At 40.5% G+C, this 22,771-nt stretch overlaps 1 protein-coding gene across 2 annotated transcripts in view; it reads right to left on the bottom strand.

Annotated features, from left to right (window-relative positions):
• Positions 1-396: 396 nt before the first annotated feature.
• Positions 397-22,771, bottom strand: part of LOC114872113 (PH and SEC7 domain-containing protein) — a 34,564-nt gene continuing 12,189 nt past the window's right edge. The window contains exons 1-13 of one of the 2 annotated variants that reach the window (XM_029178920.2): positions 16,515-16,772; positions 13,675-13,741; positions 11,285-11,338; positions 7,881-8,253; positions 6,578-7,760; positions 6,254-6,489; positions 5,983-6,176; positions 5,722-5,914; positions 5,465-5,634; positions 5,168-5,384; positions 4,958-5,102; positions 4,480-4,623; positions 397-3,942 (exon numbers count right to left, since the gene is read on the bottom strand). In XM_029178920.2, the coding sequence (XP_029034753.2) occupies positions 3,694-3,942; positions 4,480-4,623; positions 4,958-5,102; positions 5,168-5,384; positions 5,465-5,634; positions 5,722-5,914; positions 5,983-6,176; positions 6,254-6,489; positions 6,578-7,760; positions 7,881-8,253; positions 11,285-11,338; positions 13,675-13,741; positions 16,515-16,673 (3,384 nt within the window). In that variant the 5' untranslated portion in view covers positions 16,674-16,772 and the 3' untranslated portion in view covers positions 397-3,693. Of the gene's footprint in view, positions 3,943-4,479; positions 4,624-4,957; positions 5,103-5,167; positions 5,385-5,464; positions 5,635-5,721; positions 5,915-5,982; positions 6,177-6,253; positions 6,490-6,577; positions 7,761-7,880; positions 8,254-11,284; positions 11,339-13,674; positions 13,742-16,514; positions 16,773-22,771 lie in introns of those variants that run through there. The other variant, XM_029178921.2, reaches the window with a different exon arrangement.

Consider the following 22,771-nt stretch of genomic DNA (forward strand, 5'->3'; position numbering starts at 1 on the left):
TTGCAAGTGTAATGGTTTAGATAAATATGAAATACATAATTTTACAGAATTTCATATGTGTATAATTGCAGTGTTCATGCTTATTTGTATACTTCATGCAAGAAATTAAATTCATTTCGAATCCAAGCATATAAAGAAAAATCATAAATAAATGATAGAATTATTACTAATATTATTTCATACTATAACAAACGATTAATTTGATTATAAAATTAATATTTAATACATTATTAAGTGGCAGAAATTTGAACTTATAATATTTCAGCGTGCAATTTCTCATGCAATTTTAATGCAAAATACAAATGCATATACGTATCGTGCAGATAAAATTGTACATATTAGTAAATACCTACTGGCATCTGAAACTTATGGGAATTACGTACGAAATTCTCGAAATCTATGTAATTTGGAGACTGTTTATTGCCATTAGCATTTATATAGTTTATAATAATCGTTATTATCCACATATAATACAGTTTTATGTACAAGGGGCCTAGTGTACACTATGATTAGATGTAGCGTGAACGACTTTATCAAGAACGATACCAAAAAGAAATATGAATGATGTTAATAATAAATAGCAAACAGAGAATCGAAGTCGACTATCTACATTGAAAGTACAAAAGTAACGAAATATAATATTTTATATTTATGTACTTAAATTAATAGAACTCGTAGATACTGAGCAGCAATATGATTTACAGGAACCATACCTAGAAACACGCTAATTCGACTAGTCAACAAATTTATAAAAAAAAAGAAAGAAAGAAATTAGCTCTAAAACTTCTCAGCTACGCTTGCAATATATCGTACAAAATTACTAAAAAGAAATACGTAGATTTTGATTTTTCATTCTTTTCAAACTGAAAGGTAAGAAATCAGTAGATCCTAATATTCATTCTCCAAGATTAAAGTATCGCTTTATTAGTCTCAAAATACTGGCATAAAAGAATTCCATAACACTTGTTAATGCTTTTTCCTTGATAAATCAAACGATTGATTCAATCATCAACTTCTTAGAAATTTCAGTAACAATCAACAACAACAGTAAGAGTAATATTCTCAAACAATTGTCAAATGTAATTAAAACATCCCAAAGAACGTAATACCAAAAATTCTTTGATCAACAAATTTTAGTACAATATAAGTCTTATAAAAACCATGCTAGCTTATTGAAAAAGCATTCAATCTGTTACATAATACTTTTATACTAGAATGATTATCCTGTATACTTATATATATATTTGCATATATGTACACATTATATACATACATGTATATATATATATACAGTATTGTATAATTTGTTTGAAAAATGCTAGAATAATTTCGACAAGTTTGCTACTTGTTATGCATCTAAACGTAAATTCAGAACAGCGATTAGAATAATGTGAGGCCTACAGTAGTTTCCTATCTGCGATAGAGTAATTTTAATATGAGAAAAACGTAAGTTTCGATATTTCTCTCATTATCTTTTTCTTCTTTTTTTTTTTTATCCTCAACTAAACCTATCGAATAACATTGTACATTCGTATCAACCAATTTACAGAACGCAAAGCAACGATAACGCGATCACAGAAAACATGTCGATTAAACGCATGGAAATCGAAGGAGGCTTATCAAATAGAATAGATCGAACTGTTGGCGAAATGTGTACCAAATACAAAAATATATCGTACATTTATACGTGTAAAATGGCTGATACACAATTTAATCGTGATGCATGGCTGCGATTTAGGCTTCCTTTGGTCAAAAGGAAATGTAGGGGAAGAAACGTCTCATTACTTGCCTTATTTATTCATGTTCTTTTATATGCGAGGGCAGGAGGTTTTAGATTAGGCTCTCCCAGGTTTTTCCCAAGATTAAAGGCAAATGATAGCTGGTTCCTGTCTCTACCTTTACCCTCGACCAAAAGAAGCCTACATTGCACCTGAAGTTTACTTGGAAAACTTTAAATATGCACATGAATATCTTTTTTTTTTTTTTTTAAATCCAGTCTTAACTTTCATAACTCGTCATCGACGTTTTACCCTCTTTCAGACGTATACCAGCTTGGTTGCAAACCAATAATGAAACTGAAAAGGCAGAACACAATACTGTTTAACTTTGTCTCTGAACAAGAGAATATTATTTTGAATTCGTGTAAAAGAAAGCGTGTTCTTCTATTTAAATATACGTATAGAAAATAAAGAAATCTGTGTTCAACATCTACTTTAATTCTAAATAAATATTCAACAATGATCGTAAAGTACTTTGGAATTTTACAAAATATCACTTTCGTCGTTTGTTCGTACCCCTGAACTCTTCGGTTAATAAATCTATAAAAATCACGTTTACATAAAACATACCGTTCTTTTCACCAATAAAAACTTCTACATCCTTATAAGATAGTAATAAAAAAGAAAGTTCGTCTGGAAGTTGTAACTATCATAGAATTATCCATACGACAGTCTGTTATATTCCATGTAGTAAGTAGCATGATAGAAAATGAAAAATAAAATAAAACAGGAAATGCACTCGTTTGATGTTTCTTGAAAATAGTTAAGAACAAGCAGTTGTTTACCAATCGCCCGACACAACCAGTGAACCATTTAAAATAATGTTACAAATGTTAGCAGCGAACTCAAAAAGAAAGAAAAAAGCAGAAAACCAAATGCACCAGGGAATGCTTCGAGTAGTAATTATACTTTTTTGTACGAAGACAGACACAGTTTGATATAGCAACAAAGTACCGTGCAGTTTGTTTTCACACAATGATACACGTTAAACGCAGTTATGACATCAATGATTTAACAACTGTTGTTTTCGACGTACGAAGATCTTCTATACAACTATAATTTTAATACAGAAACGTGTTAGATTGAATGGTCACGAGATATATTTAAGAAAAAGTTCGATTCAATCGTTAAAAACCATGCTCATAGTTTTTCGTATTATTGTGTCTTTTTTTGTTTATACAGTTAGTCTTAGATCGAGATTAATTGAACGATGGTTACATCTGTCGTATCCATGTGTAATTTTTTCTTTTTTTCACGATGTCCGTAACGCTCGAACACTTATGTCATCCTATCGTTTAGGATTGTTCTATACGTAAACTGGTCTTATCTTCAGTCAAGGCACGAGTCTGATGAGTCGGGCCTTGCCAAGTCTTTTTTTTTTTTTTCATCAACGCTTTAACAATCTACTCGAGTATAATTAGTGAATCATTTACACTACGCTGAGTTAGGTGCGAACCCTGACCCAATCACCACATTTGTTAAACCACTCTTTGGAATAGACGCTTAAAACAGCAGCTTTCGAATGCATCATAGAAAAAACATATCGACAAACCCGATACAATTGAGCCGATTGATGAATCAATTTCAAAAGAACAATGAACGCAAGCGATATATGAATAACTGTTTCAAACGAGAAGATCCAAAATGCTGCTGTGATAGAGCGTTGCGTACGAATGCTACCCACTACCGGTTTTAATGGCCGCTGAGATAAATTACGATTAAATATAGTAAAAGAGAATGTGAGTAGTACACGGTACGTTAATGGTACAGTACTTAACAAGTGATGCGTCGAATACATCGTTAGTTCGTGTGTTTCTTTCGTTAATTTTATTCTTCCAGATTTCAGCAGTTGCTTCTGACTGCGCTTACGCAGGTCAGATTAGACCACACATGCTGAAAATACACCCATCACACGTCAACCAATGTCCCCGCCGTAGTCCTGACCGTTTAGCAGATTACGGTTGTAAATGGCAGCCCTGTAACTGTACCTATTTATGGCTGGTCGATCAGGAACAGGCGGTGGTACCAGAGCCACGTCCGAATTCAACATAGCCCCGCTTCCTTCGTCCACTTCACCGATACTGCTCTCCACCAGAGACGGTTCCACCTCAGTGAATGCCAATCTTGATCGTAGTAAATACGCATACGTCTTGTACCTCTTCAACTGAAACACACGAAGTATAAATTAGCGGTTTGGCATTGGTTGATTTCATTTCGTGTAGCTGTCTAATGAAACCTTAGGAAGCTTTTACAGAGTCATAGGGCCCTCGCTCGTTTTCTTCTTATTTATTGCATGCATGATATACCACTCACTTGATGTAGAATCCAAATTAAGGCCCACGAGTACTTTATCAGTCCATGACTAGCTATGTTAGGGGGAAGAGCGAAGAACTGAAAGGACCATTGAATGATAGAAAAACAGGTGGAATACGCTACCATAGTTTTGCCACCTATTTCCTTGTAATATATACATTACAAGTAATCATTGATAGAAAAGGGATCGAAGGAAATTTGATCGGTTCACTTTTATATACGTCCCAGTTGCGTAACTGTACCGCAGTGAAAGTACTGCAGTTTAATTTTGTTGGTCTTGCTGAGCGTTAGGTAATCGTTTCGAGTAAAATTATTAAGAATTATAAATGCAAAACAGTGTTTCGGTTATGTATTATATTGGTTTTAGAAAGTATCACAGTTTATATACCTCGTGATGCAAATAAGAATCCTTTTCCTTATAATTTTGTACAGTGAGAGCTTTCGCTCCTCTTTCAGGTGGATGTCGCCTGTGTTCCTCCAACTCGGCCTCCAATTTGCTCACTCTCTCCTCGTGGTCCCGTAATTGTTCTCTCTAATTGACAGAATGAAACACTCAAGAATATCGTAAAACAACCGGTAGATTCAAACGTCGTTTATACAAGCTGTGCACTCTACACGAATCTGTGCAATACACTTTTTTTCTACGTCGATTCTAATCTCGTATCCGAAAAGAATGATCTCTTTTCGTCAATGCGGCGAGTGTATTCCGTGTCGAAGATACGATAATTAAGCAGTGAACTTCGCTTCGAGGGTAGCAGAGGAAGGCTTGTAAATAGAGAGAAGAACGAAGACAGAGATTACATTCTATCGAGCGAACGAGAAGAAACCACTTCTCAAATATTTTCTGGCACCTAAACCGTACTCACAGGAGATAATTTAGTGTGGCTGCATGGAAGTAAGGGTCGTTGAAATTTTCGTTGAGAACCAACGGCACCTGCTAACGGTTGGCAAGAGAAACTGGCACAGACAAAGTTGATCGTGTCGATCCACGACTGTAATTCTTTGGAATCGCTGGAAATCATATTTATGTTTCAAATTAAACGCTGTTCAGGGATCTTTCAATAAACAACATTTACCTCGTTTGGAAGAGATACTCTGCCTGATCAGCTGTTTGTAACCTGAAGACGTGTTGTTTCTTCGTGTAGTCGGACGCCTTGGTAGCCAACGCGTGATGGATTCGTATCGCATTGTGTAAACTATCGTTACGGAAGCCATGCTCGTCTTTGTGCAAATATAATACAAGTTCCCTCAATGTACAATAATACATCTTCCAGCCTCGTTTTCCAAACGGAGCTGAAACGATTGAAATATTTTATTTATCGTATCTTCAGACACTATGACTGAACACGGTACAGATTATAAAGGATCAATACTTTTCTTTCCATTGGAATCGAAACAACATTTTCGCATAACGTAACCCTTTTTAAACTCTGTAGCACCCGTAACGTTTGGCACATCAAGAAACGGATTTCCGGTCGCAGATATCGCTGGACCGTCACCCTGTTGAATCGGCTGATTCGTAGTTCCCTCGCTTCCTTCATCGCTGAATGAATAATACAATTTAACTCGTTTTATCTGTCTCTTTTTTTATGACGCAAACTAGGAGCGTATTACATTTGAAGGAACTTACAAGGCCCATTTCAAGGGGAACGATTTAATGGAGTTGTAGAGTTGCTTTAGCACCTCCCTAGGAAAATTATCACCCTCGTTCATTTCCGACAGGTTTTCTATAAAAGCGTTACAAGACATTTTTCTATGGGTATGTGGACCATGGAGGTCCGTATTGAGCAGCACTATAGCACAAGTTAATGTATGAACAGCATCTGAAACATCAATGATTATATAAGAAACGATTAATTCAATGAAATTGTATGAACAAAGCAGTCTTTACCAGGAGAATTGAATGCGCCGGGGTTACAATCGAGAAATCTCTTGGAGAAATGTTGAAGAACCCTTTCTCTCTCCTGAGTCTCTCCCGTTAAAGAGAATTGGGCAAGGAACTTTCTGAGAGCCACGTCCAGCGTGTCATGTTCGAAGTTGAAGTGTTTCAAGTATTCTTCAGCCACGGCTGTACTAAAATCGTTGCTGAAAATCCAACAAAACAGTGTTACACCTCGGAATCGATCACGTCCTTCGAAACCCCCTCAAAATCATTCGCGTACTTTTTGCCAAGGTGTCTAGAGACGTCGGACTTTTTGAACCCATCCAAAGAGTACAATCTCTTAGCCAATCGAACGGCCGACGGTAAATCCACCGCCTTCGGGCTGTAATGGAAACTATGCAGGCTCTCGATGTCGCTTTCATCGTCAGCCGACTGGGGTGGCGAGGCTCCGGCATGTTTCTCGTCGTACAATCCAGCGTTCAACGCTTCCCTTTCATCCTCGCATTCCTTCAACTCCTAAAGCACAAAGATGAAATTAAAAAACACGCCAAGAAGAAAAGCGAACCACCTATCCTCGCGTGTCAGGATTCTCCAATGGCTCTACCTGGTACCCAACGAATTCAGAGACATTGCCGATCCCGGCGTTGTTGGATCGCTGAACGTTCTGACCCGAAGACGTGGACACCAGCTCAGGATTTCCTCGCCGCCTGTTCTGTCTAGGGCTGGTGTTCCTCGACGACGGTGTATCCTTGTCCGGTCCTTTCACCTGTATCACTATCCTGTGCTCGGACGTGTCCTGACCAGATGAGTAAGTGGAAGAATTTGGTGGGTTCGCCTTGAGCCTCCTCTGAGGAGGTTCACTGGCCAGTATCGTCGAGTCACTGTCACTCGGATCACTGACCATCATGATATCGCGTGCACTGAGTATGTCCATAGTCTCCTCGTCGTTGTAGTCGGGACTGGACATGTTGCTGATCGCCTCGGACTGGCTGAGGTCGCCGTTGGTGGGATGAAGGCCGGAGGCCGAGGATGCGGTTCCGTCGCCGGATGGTCCCAGGGCTGACGATGCGGTGCCCGTGGGTACCGGCGGTGGGAACCTACGGGATCCAGAATTGGAGGACATGACGGAGGACGAGACCGAGGTAGGGGAGGCTGGCGATAAGGATCTCTGCGGGCTAGTACCCTCCGTCGAGGAGCTACTAGAGGAGGACTGGGACGAGCTGCCGTTTTGACAACAGGATGTGCGCTCCGAGGCGGACGGCGAGCTAACAGGCGCGTTGTACGTCCAGACGATCCTCTCGCTGGACAAACCCTGACCGCTGTCCGGCCGCGTGTCCAACAGGGTGTTCAAGCTGGACGTGACGTCGTCGTCGATGTCGATGTCCACAGCGCTCATCGACGGATCCTTTTGGAATTGCAAGTGATCCTCGGACCGCGACGTACGTACGAAGCCGCTCGAGTAACCGAAACTCGACGCGTTCTGTTTGCTATTATCGGCCTGACCTGGACACTGTCCGCCGTCACGCTTGTTGATCCCGACCGGTGAGGTGCTGGCCGAATTCGAACCGGTACACTTGTAAGCACGGTGATGGCCCAGCATCTCGTTAGGACTGGTGGGTACCGAGTTATGATGGTGGTGATTGTGGTGATTATGGTGATGGTGGGTGTGATGATTGTTGTACCTCAGGGAGTCGACCTTCTTCTGGTGCTTCGGCAACAGACCGGTGCTCTGCTGAGTGCGCGACAGGTTCAGCATTAGGTCGCCGGTCATCATGTACGCTTCGAACCTGAATTTTTATACAAATCACAATTCGATCCATTTGTTAATTAACCGAGTCGATAGGTAGGTGAATGGAATTTTTATTATCGATCATCTTCTAGAGGTTCCACGTCGAAAAGTTACCTACCTAGGCGTATTCTTCTGCCTGGTGAATTTATCAGCTGACAGAGGTTCCCATTGGGCTCGTTCTTCCTCCTTGAAGCTGTCCACTGGCGGAAGCAGCGCTTCTAACTCGGAGGAACCAGATGCATCGCTATACGAACCGTTGCTTCTCGTCGCGTATTGCGTCGCACTGGTGGGTTCCTGAGGAGATCCACTCGGAAGTTCCGGGGTACCAGGTTTCCTTGGCTCGGTATCCTCGCCGTTTCCCGACGACACAGCCGATTTCGGGTTATTCGCGATCGTGGCCGCCTCGTGGGTGATCTTCGACGAGTCTGTCTCGTCGCAGGCTGGCTGACCAGGTGACAATAAACGACGCACGTGCGCTTTGATTGCAGGATCTACAGAAACGAGATTATCTTATCTGGATTTTTCTGTTCGAACCTTCGCTTTCTTATGTTCTGCTGGGATGAAGTTGGTTTAAGATTAGATCGTAGCTAAGAAAGTCTGCGAGACAGATAGGACGTTGCAGATAAAATTGTGGTAGAAATAAAACGGATATTGTTGCTTGAAGAATTATTATTCTCGAAGAATTCAACCTTACCCCGTACGTTTCCTATAAAACTTACACGCGACAATTTTACACGTGGCTCGACACGCGTCGTCCCCGCAGACCGCGATCAATCAATGAACCAGTGTAATAGAAAATCGTTTGTTATCCCTGGTGCACCGTTTGATCGTTCGTTCGTACGGTTAATTAAACGCCCTCGACGCTCTTCCTCTTTTTTTTCTCTATATTAATGCGCGTGAACAACGAACGATCAGCTGACGTCGCTTGGAACACCGTGGCAAAGCGTTCGCATGCAGACGCCAGGATCGCATTTTCAATCCGTCACGATCGCGTAATTCTATTATTATTATCAGGTTCAAGAGCGACCATATACGCGGACAGTAGGTTCTATCATTAGATCGAGGCGAGAGTTCAGTCACCAGATGAACACCGACGTTACGTTGCACACTTTCGTAACCCTAACGCAACCACTAGGAAACTAACAGTCATCCAGTTTTCGGATTAAAATAATCGGAAGAAAAGAATTTCATTTTCTAATCCTGATATTAAAATTCACAGTCCGTTTAAATTTCATTGAGAAATACAGCCATTGTATTAAACAAAACTGGATTAAATCATTACTAGTTCAGTGATATTATATCCTCAATGGCGATTTTTAAAACCGATGTTATCAATCGTATTAGAATCTAATCAGGCGGGTTAACTGGTTCGTGTTATCGTTAATCGGTCAATTTGCTTTAATACCAGCGTATTATAGTTATCAATTAATGTCATCTACGGCTCTAACGATAATTAAATCCTCGCGTCGCACGTTACTCTTGGAATCTCAACTCGACCATTTTCCTCGCTTTTTCAGTTTTTCAACGGTCAGGTTATCAAAGGCCAGTCGTGCAGGAACGTGCTAAAGACGATTTGCTATCGCGAATGGGAAAAATATTTGAAACGAATCGTACATTGTGTCGTTAAATTACCTCGTCACGTTGAGTCATTAATCAACGCCGCGACACGGTGCAATTATCTTACCTTTTAGAACCTCGGTACAGAGCTCGTTAATTCGCTTCGAACACGTGAAATTCCTTCCTTCTGATCATTACTGAATTTATAAAAAAAAAAAATTATAAAACCACGAAAAGATATTAATTTTATTAATCTACGCTTTGAATTAAATAATTTAATTGGTAGAAATAAAACGAATTCTATAGATCTTTCACGAATGCACCAGAGATTAAACGATCAAGTTAGATGACTATAATTTTCAACAATTACCAGCTCTATCATTCGTCGCAATTTTCCATCGATTGTAATTATATATAGATAGATAAATACCAGTCGAGCCTTATTAATTCAGCTGTAATTATTCTTTTTTTTAGTTAAACGAACAGATCTCGTTTGTTCGCATTTAAACGAGACCTTTAAATCGTTGTTGCTTTCCCCAACACCGCGAATCCCTTTCGTACACAAGCGAGAAAAGCCAATTAGCCAACGTTCGGTCATTGAACGCTGCCGGAGGAAAGCCGATTAGCAAACCGACAATCAATAATATGTTAACTACACCCTCCCTATATTATGCCAGTTAAACATCAACCATCCCGATAATTCCGTATTTTCTCGGCTAACAAACGAGCTTACGACCGATAAGGAAATTATTCGAAAAAATTCCTTTCCATATATACGCTTTCGACACTTTCGCGGTTTATTTATAAAATACGGAAACAATCGATTCGTTGCTTTTTTTTTCTTTCCTCTTTAAATTCGCGTCGAGTTATCTCGGTCAGGTGTCGGTATTTTTCCTGATCGTTCATTCAACCGACGTAACGATCATTTAATCGGGTCGTCAGCTTGTTCAACACGAACTTCATTAGCGGAAGACAGGCTGGCAAGAGGATGGCCTAGCTAGAACCGTCGAATGAATTCAAGGTGCGCGTGCAGTGATAACGATAATCCGGTGTAAATCGGGTAGACACGAGGGTTCTGTAAAGCAGCCTTGTATCTGTTCCCTCAGGTAAGTTTACACAATGATTCCACTCACGCAACACGGCCAGTTGTCCTCTGATACCGAACGTTTGCATATTTACCGGCCAACTTGAATTAGCTCGTGACAAAATGCACGTCCACGCGAAACGGTAAACAGAATTTTCACCGTTGAATATTCATTCAACGGTAAACATTTTTCCGTGGAATTACAGGTAGAAACTTTGTATAATTTTTGCAAATAGCTTCGATCGTTAGACGTGAAAATTATCTCAGATCCGAGAGAAATCCAGTACGAAAAAAAATGAAGCGTTAAATTGAACGAAAGGAAGCGATGAAGAAATCCACCGCCCACGCGGTACTGATTATAGGAACGCTTATCGATGGAATGCGAAACTCGTGGCAAGGTACACCGGTTCGTCGTGTCGACGTTTCTCTCGATTTTCTTTCCCTCTCGCGTACTTTCACCGTTCCGACTGCAATCGGATTTCGCAAAGAGCGAGAACAAGACTCGTTAGCCCGGCTCGTTTAAGCAGAAACGAGCGTCGCGATTATTAGCGCAAACGGGAGACGGTGAAATCCATTCATAAATCAACGCACCACTATTGGCCATGGTGTCCGGTGAATGTAATTAGCTTTGATGCGTGAAAACTTTTGGAACATTTAATCAATTTTTCTTTAAATAAAAATAAAAATTCTTCTATTTTTCTTTTTCTTTTTTAATTTAACTGGTACTGTGTTGATCAAATAATTATTCTTTTTTCTTATTTTCCGACTGCAATTTCGAATGTAAAAAATGAGAATCCATCCAGAAAAGTCAAGATGGTTTCTCGCCAGCTCAACGACGGTCTTTACGCGAATAAAAGAATTTGCAGTCGCACTTCACTTACCCCTCCGTAGCTTCAGGGTGACGGGGTCCGACGAGAGCCGCAGACATTTCAACACTGAAACACAAAACGACCGGATAGAAATAAGAAGAAGTAGAAGAAAGCGGGTAAAAGTGAGAAGTAGCCGAGTGTCGGGGCTCGAAAGCGGCTGGAAAAGCGACTGGAATAGGAATTATACGTGGATCGTGTTTGCAACAAGAATTTCAAAACTTTTCCTCGATGTTTCTAACAAAATCCGGTTGATTCCTGTGATCTTGATTAATCGAGTTCCTAAAACGATAGAAAATGATTTGATCCAATTAGGACGAACTACCTGTACAAAATAAATGAAACAAAAAAAGGAAGATACACGCTTTCTAATAATTTGCGATATCAGGACAGAGAGAAAGTAAAGTTACACGAGATCCTCCGAAAGAAATTTCAGAGCCAAACGAAATTACGAACGAGCGGGCCTTCTAACAAAGTTGCTCCAAGTTACAAGTAATTCGGAACGAGGATCCGGTTAACGACGACGGTAAATCACAAGAAACGGAGGGGACAAGCTCGGGAGAAAAACTTTCGTTCATAAGCAGCGAAGTTCGTGGAGAAAAGTTGGGAATCCTGTTGGAAGCGGGACGCGAGGAGCTCACCGTAAACGAATTTCAACGATCGCATTAAACAACGGGAAGTAGCCGAATTTTCGACGAGTCTAGGAGGAAAAGGCAATATTTTCGGACCGTCAGCTGCTAATGCGGGAATTTTATGGCGACGCCGATGACGCGACGCGAATTTGCGACGTCCACGCGAAATGGGACACTTGATTGACCGCATTATCGCAGTAACTCGCTCGTGTTCCGGTGCATCAAACGAAATGACCCTTGGTTAATTTTATATCGACCATTCTCCGTTTCGCGGATCAGCTGTCCACTTTGACCTCGAGTTAAAATATCATCGCATCCTTTGATCTGCTTACAGAAGAATTTTCCCACAAATAATCGACGATAACTAATTACCCCAATTTTTCCTAATGATTATTTGAAACGTTCGATTAATCACACCATTTGTAAGCAAAGTTTCAACGAGTTCTGTTTAAAAAAAAAGAAGAGATGCAGGAGACTGAACGAGCTAATCGATTGCTTTGCAGCTCATTAAACGGCTTTAAGCCTGAAACACGATAGCTGTCCACATTGACCTCGAGTTAGGTTTAGGAATATCTGCTTACAGAAGAATTTTCCCACAAATAATCGACGATAACTAATTACCCCAATTTTTCCTAATGATTATTTGAAACGTTCGATTAATCACACCATTTGTAAGCAAAGTTTCAACGAGTTCTGTTAAAAAAAAAAAGAGAAATGCAGGAGATTGAAGAAGCTAATCAATTGCTTTGCAGCTCGTTAAACGGCTTTAAGCCTGAAGCACGATGGACGATAATCGAATAACGAGAAGCTTGAAAAGGATACTTTGTCCCGACGGTCCGAGCGGTTATCGCGTGTGTTTTACGGCTCCCGTAGGACAGGTGAAAAAGAGCAACTAAAGCGCGTGGTCGACCGGGCAAGATTCCTGGGCCGACGCAATATCGGTTCGCTCGTATTTCCTCTGGCTGCCGTTTAATTTGACAGGCTGACATCGCGAACAGAGACGAAGTAATATTTCAGTTTCGTGAACCGTGTCTACACGGGGATTTAACTATTCGCGGTCCAAATGCGACTCCCAAGCGGCAGCCGAATTAATTGCTGTTCCCTCGGGTGTCTGGTGGAAGGTATCGTTCCAGGACGAGTTGATCTCGTCCTTTATAAAACAGGAAATCCAATATTTATCCTACGTTCTGGTTAAAATTAATTCTACTTAAAGAAGAATTGAAAAATTGAACAAATAAAAATTAATCAAACGAGACTTCACGCGTTCTTCGTATCGCGGGTAATTGAAATTAATTACTTTTTCATCGGAAAGCAAGTTTCCACGATGAATAACCCACTCGGAAAGATCAAGAGGTTAAGCGGAACGGATTCCATCTCTAAACTTATCAACAGATGCACACTTGCTCCGCTTACATATACGATTTTCCTTCGTGTTTTCCAGTTCAATTTCGATGGCCATTCCGTGTCAGAGAATTCAGCCGAATTTACCGGTGGATGAGAGGATCAAACGAAAATTCCATATCGTCGACGACAGGACAAAAGCGAGCAAAACGAAACGAGCATCGAGCCGCGAATTATTCTGTCGTATTTTTTACTCGAAAATTTACTAATTTTACGTGATAGAAATTTTAATTAACAAAGAAATTTAACGAAGAGACAGTGATACGGAGCCGATTAGATAAATAAATGAAAATGAATGACAGTCTCTTGGAAAACGAGTGCGTTCGAACCGCCAATTGAAATTCTAAAACAGGGTCGATTATCATCTCTTACCTTCTTTAGTGCTGAATCGGTTGACATCGACTTCGTTCACCCTGAGTATGACGTCGCCGGCCTCGACCTGCAAAACCAACCAGACACCGTTTCTATGAAAACGCATTCTGCGCAACGATCAATTGGTCTGGAATGACGAATTGCCGGTGAAGCATCTATTTGTCCCTGGCGCTTCGGGCAATCCGTCGACGAATTCGAAGGGTTAACTCTGACGGAATCCCCGTTATGCAAATCATCGTGAAACGTTATGCCCTTATTTTTCAGATGGAAATATATTTCAGGTAGATATGCTTGAGATCGATGATACGATTCGATATACAGGGTGTCCGAATATTAGGGATGATTTTATATAAGAAAATAAGTCGAAAATATGGAATAAAATTATTTTAAATAAAACTTTGTTTTAGAAAAAATCAACTTTGAATCTTCTTTGAGAGTACAAGTACTTGACTGTGTTATAATTGAACGAATTTCGATAGAAATCATTTATATTATTTATTATTAATACAGAAATTGTAGGAAATTTATAATCAATTTGAGAAAAAATGTATTCCATATTTTTTATTTATTTATTATAACTCATCACTGGGACACCCTGTATAAACGTGTATAGTACTCGATTTTATAGATAAATTGAGAATTTTAGATTGTACGTAAAATATACTCGGGTTAGAGACTGATAAAGCTATTCTATCGATTGAGAAAGTTCAATAGCAAGGAGAGGTAAAGTTTCATGCAGTGTACTTTGTTAAGAATTCATATCCAAACGTATTATTCCGATTGCCGTTGAAATACCCTCCTCGACTCGGTTTCATTGCTTACGTAACGTCGTGGTAATCTTGAAATTATCATCTGAATGGAACGACCGAGGAAACGAGCACATTTTACATAACTTACGCTCGTTACTAACGAGCCAGGGAAGAGCATTGTACCACTCGACTGGTTACTGCTAAATTATTTCATATTTTCATTATCTCGTTACTTTTTATTAATGTACATCGGTAGACCTTGAGATAATACTGCCATAAGGAAAATCATTACAAAGATTTTATCTATATATCAAGTATAAAATACAATTCTTGATTTTCGAAGATGGAAAGTCTGATAAGATTTCGTGACATATAAATTTTAGGATAAAAATCTTATAATAATCTGCAAGATTTAAGGTTTAAATTGATGCACCAAGAGTGCCATTTTTAGACACTTTTATGTCATGAAATTGTAGCAGACTTTCTAAGCGACAATCCATTAGTTGTAAAATCGAGCATCGTTTGCCGCGTTTCTGTTACGGAGCCGTGAAAAGAAAATCGAGAAATATAAACGAGTTATGGTCGATTAAAAGAAGGAAAAAGCTACTGACGGTCGACGTATCGGATATTCCAGTCGATGGAACGGCTGCTGGTTTTGCGACTTATACGAACCAGAGGGAGGAAATAAGGAAGTCTGGTAACGTATTTTCAAGGCATACTCTTGCTTTGAAATATAACTTTTCACGTAGTTTCTAGCAGTTGCCAGGCAAGTTTGATGCTCCAACTTCCCTGAAAAATCGCTCCTCTATTTCTCTTCCACCGTTCGTGGACCAGCGATTTTCTTTTACAACCCGCCTCCAGGAAAACGACTCCCCGGTTGGGAAAACGAAATTGTTTACGGGGAGTTATAAGTCATCGGACGGAGGACAGATAAGAGAAGGCTGAGTTCGTACGGATTCTCTGTTAGCAAATCCTCGCTTCCGGTTGAACAAATAAAGGAGCAGCTGTCGCGTGCAAAAGAAATCAAAGGTGTTCTGTGTGCAAAGGCCTTCTTAACGCGTTGCCTACTATTACAAACTTCATTTAAGTCAAATAAAAATGCTTCAATTTTAAAATAAATAAAGAAAAATTAAATATGCATATCCTTGATTAAGTAAATTATAATTAGCACCAGCCAAATTTAACACATTTGAACAGCAAAGGGTTCACACAAAATAGCAAATTTTATTCTGACTCCCATCTGAAGCATTGGAATCGTGAAAATTTTAATGAATAAATTAAAAAAGAAGGAAAGTTTTCACCAGTAGTTTGGAATAACAAATTCTATCACAACTCCCGCGTTTCAAAGCAACAGCCCTGTCCAATTTTCTTCATCGAACAGCTCTGTCCAATTACTCAGCATCTCCACAAATGCTGTCTCCGCTACGTTGTCCTGCTTGCAAGCGTGTTTACATTGAATTTTCGTGCCTGAATCTCTCTCTGACCCGTTTAGTCGAAATCTATTACGAAATGCATCGACGCGTACAGCGAAGCTGTCCTGAAATTGATTTACGAGGGAAGGCTTGTCAGCAAAGTCGACCTTCTTGTTTCCTATGGCACTGATCGATGTACGAAATCAGGATGCAATAGCCACAGAGTAGATGCGCGTGCTGCGTCTGAAACGTTTTGCTTTCAGCTTCTCTGCGGTACACGTCGATGCCGAATAATTACGAGAAATTAGCCTTTATACGAGGAGCCAAGTACTCGTTGAATTGAAATGAAATTTCGTTTCTTTTATTAGACGTTAGTTGAAGCGTATTACCATCATCCTCGTCCAACGCAAATAACAAAGAAAACAAACCTCAAGTCCAACAATATACTTCACGACAGCTTAATTGAATTTGTACTGTTGCCAACAACATCATACGTACACAGAAATAACTAATGAAAAAGGAGAAACGTACACAGAGCCAGAAATAAAACGACCAAGAACAACAACGATCAAGGCAGGAACAACAAATCCCTCTATCGATTTCGCGATCCTTTATGCAACTCTGATAAATAAAAAGGATACAAAAAATATTCCTTTCAACTATGACACAGACTAATTACCAGACGTTCACCAGACGACAGCGCCCATTCGACAAAAAAGTGTGTTTTCACCTGGTACAAGGGTGTGTACTCGACGTAATCGAACCTGTCCCCGTGTCCGGACAAGTATCGATCTAGGGGCCGGCAGCAACACCACAGACAATACGTGAAATTGGGCATTTGCGAATGGCACGTCGTTTGCTATGCGACCCGGCCTGCACCGTGCAAACACCACCAGGAACATCAACTACGCGATGGTACGCGAAATGCGACTGATCGAGAATCTCGGTCATGGATTAGAATTCAGACAGCGTGTGTTGCTTGCCAGACGTCGTTGTATTTTTGTCTGCCGTGACATTGACTTTCCTCGGGCTCGTGTCCAACCGACGAGTTGCACGCACCCTGTACTACTACTAATAGGATTAGAAAACCAATGTCCAGTAATGAGGAGCTTAGTTTGCATCGATAGAGAAAATCGTGAGTCTAGATTCTCGAAGGTGTTTTTCGCGATCTCATGATGATAGGAAAATATAGAAAATCCTAGGATAAATCGCGAGAAGTCCTATGAGAATAACGCAATCTGATCGGTCGCACTTTCGGTCACGTCTACTAATTAGGCTCGTGTAAAACTAGGGGATCGGTCGATCTGTTTCATCCTACGAGACTTCTTGTGATCGGTGGACAAGACACACTGTTATAGAGGGGGAGGATAGAAAAGTAGTTTCATTTCTATTTTTCTTCCCTTCCTTTTTCTAATTTTTTGGTCAATTTTTTAATTTTTTGGAAACGGTGTGATCATTATAGCCTATGATAGATCACACCTCGGGCAATTAGAGCCTATAATAATTAATCTAGGTTTACTTTGATAAAAGGAAGAATAATGCAACTTCGTATGTCTATTACCATCACTAAGAACACGTCGTAGAATCGAATCTAATTTCACAAAACATTCATTGCCGCGTGTTTATTCACAGAAGCCAGTGTGAAAACAGCTTGCACACTTGAAACAGACATTGGGTAACCAGATGTTAACCATTTCGTTTGATCCGCCGGCGCTCGTTGATCGTCATTTAAATTCGGAGCTGAAACACCGAGGGGACTCCACGATGATGGATGACCTTGAGGAGGCAACCAACAGTGGGAGATATGGTTATTCAATGGTCGGAAATGGTTCGTCAATGGCGATTAACCTAACGGCACTTGTTACGCAAAACAATCGGTACGTTTACGGTGTCGATTGTCTGTTACGTACGAAAAATGTGCTTCCTTTCGATCGCAACTATTTATAACTGTTGCATCAGAGCCGACTGTTGCGAATCGCATGGGTCAATTATGTCTCATTGTAACGAGATTATGAACGCGCCACCGAAGGTTTAATGAAATTTCAACGCGTCCATTGTTTTCTCAATGGCGATTCATTGATTTACCTTGTAATCGTATACGATGATTCGATACCGTCTGATCTTTCGATGCTTATTTTTTCTTCTTCGTATTATCCACGTCCCGATGATTCATCGACGTACGTGCTTAATTTGAATGAAAGTTTCTATATAAAAACCGCTTTAATTGGATCGGATAAATTGACGAGCCTCGGAGGAACGATCGAGCCTCAAGAGGAGTAAGTAAAAATAAATGCAAGGCACTGGAAAACGCGTCACGAAGCGGTGCTCCAAGGTTTCAAACCGATATATTCACTTTCATTTTCAGTCGAGGACCCTGAAAATTTAAATCGAACCACCGCGTCTCGTATCTCCTCGACGTCAACCATTTACAAGGTGACCCATTTTCAGCAGCAAATACATTTATTTCGGTCATTACCGGAGAATCATGTTAATCAAAATTCATCTCGAGAAACAAACATCCGAGCTTGTGAAAATTGCATTCTTTCTAAACGAAAGGCAGCTAAAACGTTGAATTCTTCAAAAATACCCGCGAATTGAAACTATTATTCGAGAAAGCAGACGAATCGTCGCTGAAAGCCACTCGATATCGGTCTTCGAGATTCTCCGATTCGAAGACGAGGAACGTTTAAAATGGTAGGAAAAAGCCAACGAGAATAACAGTCTGTTTGCCCTCTTCTCTTATTACGAGTCTCGACGTGATCCATTTTTATGAAGCCAACAGAGACAGAGAACACCGTCTGTCGTTTGGTGTTCAAAGCGAACCACGACCGTCTAGCCGAGCACTTTGCTCGGATGGGGATGAAATCGATATTATACATATATATATCGAGAGGGATCGGCAAGAAAATATGGAAATTCGACGGTGGCAAGAAATAATGTAAATTCGATCCAGCTCGAACTCTGCACAGAATTCATTTCACGTGCAAACGCGTTAGAAGACGAACAGGCTATGTAACTGGCTCGATGACGAATCAACTCTGAATCATCCTGAGTGGCGATGATGTTCGGAATTCTTGATTCGTTTCGCTCGTAGAGTCACGTAACGTTGATGATCGAGACGAAGATTAATCATCATTTTTATCGTAACCCTCTGGCACCCTTATGTAACCTCCATGGTTACACAGGTGGGTCTCATCATCCAGCTGGTCTCTGAACCAGTATCGCGTGTCATCCTATTGACATTGACACTGCATCATCGAGCGTGCTCGTGCATCTTCCAAGAAATCAGATAAGCCTTATCTGAGGACGGACAGAGAAGAGCATCGAACGGGAGGGTATACGTTCGCCAAGTAGCGAAACAGAGATAGGAACGTCAGGCGGAAACGAGCGGTGGACGATAACGCTGATATAAATAGCTATTATTTTCCACCCACGTGGCTTTCTGTACCGTGACGTGACGATTGCCTCTGTCACGGTTCCTCTGTCAACGCGCTCTCTCCAGACACCTCTTCGCGTATCCTCGCGATTAAAGCTTAGCTCGTATTGGAGTACCAAGTGGTCACGGTGGAATTACTGTGAAATAGGTTTAATACTAGAGTACTCGAGATAGGTGTACTCTATTATTTACTGTAAAGTTGCATGATGTATGAAATGATGGAAGTTTTGTGTCACAATTGTCGTATCATTCGTATCCGAATGATTCATCAATTTCTATCTAATCTTATTATCTTATTCGAAAGATTGCATGAAACCTTTGGAAATATTTCCTCAAAATCTGATGATGATATTCATTAACAGTCTGACACGATTTCATGAGAGAAAAGTATTTCAAAGTAGCACTTATGATGCATCGATTTAAAGCTTCAAGTATACTGAAAATGACTCCATAAATGCTTCATCGATATTCTTAATAGAAAATGACTGGTGTTCGTTGAAACTAACAACAGATACTTCCTTATGCGATTGATTTATTGCAATCAATTTCTGCTAAGAATACTGATGAAACCTTTATGTAATCATGTTGATTAATCTTCGCCTCGAACCCCCGAAACCTCAGACTCGGCCCTGCCTGTATAAAGGAAATAAAAAACAAAAAATTAACCCTTTAACTGTGAACAGCGTGACTGGAACGTCGATCTGTCGACAAGTGACACACGCGTGCATTACGCGAACAGTGTTCGGTCGGTGGCCCCTGCGTGACGAGAATGATATGCCGACCTGCATCGCGTGTACAAAACGTCCAACATTGACACGTGGCCGTATCAATTATCGCGAGCAACAACAACCGAAGCGAAACGCAGCCTTTCATTGGCTTTTAACCAGCCTGCTGTTCACTTTCGGGTTCAAATGGATTTCTAACGAGTTGCAACACTGATTAGGCTGCTGGAGGTTTAATAGAGGGTGCATAGTTAGGGGATGATTTTGCTGCTAACTAATAGTAATGTATTCTATTTATGCTTTCAAAGCGTCCGAATGAAGATAAATAATAATATCGTTAATTTAAATGAAACGAAAAAAAGGCGACTCTTTCACTCCTTCCCTTAAATTCTGTGTGTCTTTCAGCAGGAAACTTTGTTCCGCATGATTCTACCGGGCAGGTAGCTGGAACGTTTCTTTTGCTCACTGAACAAACGCGGCTAATGCCGGCTACACGACATGCCTTGAAATTTATTCACGCTCGAACCGGGAAGAACTAGTCGTCCGGTAAATATGTACAGGGTGTGCCGTGAGAAACGGCGGAAAAGGCGACAGGAGTGGAAAAAAAAAATATGTGAATACCCTCGTGTTAGGTTTGACTTGGGGTCACTGACTTCCTGGATGCACTAAACTAAACTTGAATTCATTTACCAGAAGTTTATTAATATTTTTAGAATGAAGGATTTATTAATAAATTTTCTAATACCATCGTTCGTTAACTGAAAAATTAATTATCCCTTGATTATAGATTAAAATAACAGATATCAAATACCTCTTGCAATTCCTGTAGTATATAAATATCTCAGGAAATGTTTGGCATTTTTCTCTCTCTCAGAAATGGAATATTACCAGGGATATTGCATCAGGTTGGTAATGGAATGGTAAAGTGAGGATGAAACGGTATGAAACAACGTAAGCTTCTTTTCTCTTCCGTTGTATAGCGAAGGAAGAAACGCGAGTCCCATGGGCGACGCGGCGTGCCAATTGACGGATTAATTTCGAAAGTATTGTGACTGTAAAACGAATAATACGATGTCTGAAAGTGTTCCATTAATCGGATCACTTCTCTGATACGAAATAGAACGTTTGAAAGAACGAAAAAACCTGAGATTTTTAAGATACTTAGGAGAAGTAAACTGTGATTACTGTTACGAAACAACCCTCGAAGATGAACCAGTTAATTGACCAATTTCTACCATTGTCCTGTTCGAACAAAAGATAACCGAAAATACCATAGAATGATCTGAAGTTTCGCAAGAAAATCAATCTGTCCAATACATCTGGAAATATTTTAATCCGCATGAATGCCAGCAATTTTCTTCGACTATTCAAGTCGAATCAAAGGAATTCCCGCTTCATCGAGCAATCTCCAAGGAATGTCCAAGAACACGGTATCTGGTTGTGATGGCGAGGTAGAGGAGTGTGCGTCATCCATTCAACGAGAAAAAAGAAATTCAAACGCGAAAAGGAGGCAGAACGGGGACGAAAATGTCATCAAATTCCGTTGCGACTTCCCCTCGACGCAGGTTAAGGTGATGTTGGCCAGAGGATGGCTCCAGGTAAATGGAATGTCACCCATTCACCTTTCGATCTTAATAAATTTCAAACGAACGATGGAAATATTTTCTAGAATAAGACAAATATTATTTTTATTACAATAATATTCGAACGAGTTAACCATAAATGAGAGCACGTTCTGATTGCACCAGATACAACGACAACGTTTCAAAAGCAGGAAGCGATTTATTGACACAAACAGTTTCTTTGATCTAACATCTGTTTCCTCTCGTAACCAACTCAGGAAGATGCTATACGTCTTCCGGACTCGCGTTTATGTGTCCCACGATTATATCACCCACGCGAAATTCCTCGTTCAAGGTGACGGATCCCGAGGATCCGAGCTGGTACCTCTGGTGGTGCGAGATCAACGACGTGCGACCAGCCTTGGATTTAAAGCTGGCCTTTCATCAAAAGATACCCCACTTTCGTAACCATTACGAGCTGACACGGAAAAACTATCTGAACAGAAACCTGAAGAGATACAAGAAATCGTTGCTGAAGGCGAATAAAATGCAGGAGGCTGAACTTTGTGATTGCATGCCCCTTACTTTTGAGCTGCCTAATGATTACAGGCTTTTTACCGAGGAGTATCACAAGCAACCCGGTGCCACGTGGATCGTGAAACCGGCTGGGAGATCACAGGGAAGAGGTACGATTACTTTTGGAACCATTAGCTCAACATTAATTAGCTTCCACTTTCCCAACGTTAACCCTAATCAGGATCGGCCCTGAGATTTCAGGGGTCCGAGGCTAGCTCTCAAAAATGGCCCATTTATAAAATTAACATTAGCTTTTATAACTGATTGATATTCAAGTGAACATTACTCTTCTTGCATTCTCAGAGGCAAAATCATCTTATGGGATCCCTGGACCTTGGGGGACCCTAGGCGGACACCTAGTCTACCTAGGCCCAGGGCCGGCTCTGACCCTAATAAACCTACCCCGTTAAAAACCGTAGCAAACTTAGAACAAAGGATATTTCTAACAGGTATCTTCCTGTTCAGGAAGCTGAAGGATCTAGCCGAATGGCGAAGCAAAGAATACGGTCCGCAGCTGATCGAGACTGGTCGGGAACAGCCGACGGTGGAAACTTTCATCGTTCAGAAGTACGTGGAGAATCCTTACCTCTTGGCAGGTTCGTGTGCTTTACTTGGCGATAGTAGCTGCTTTCAGCCGCTT

This window comes from Osmia bicornis, chromosome 9 (assembly GCF_907164935.1).
Source record: "Osmia bicornis bicornis chromosome 9, iOsmBic2.1, whole genome shotgun sequence".
Taxonomy (NCBI): Eukaryota; Metazoa; Arthropoda; class Insecta; order Hymenoptera; family Megachilidae; genus Osmia; species Osmia bicornis.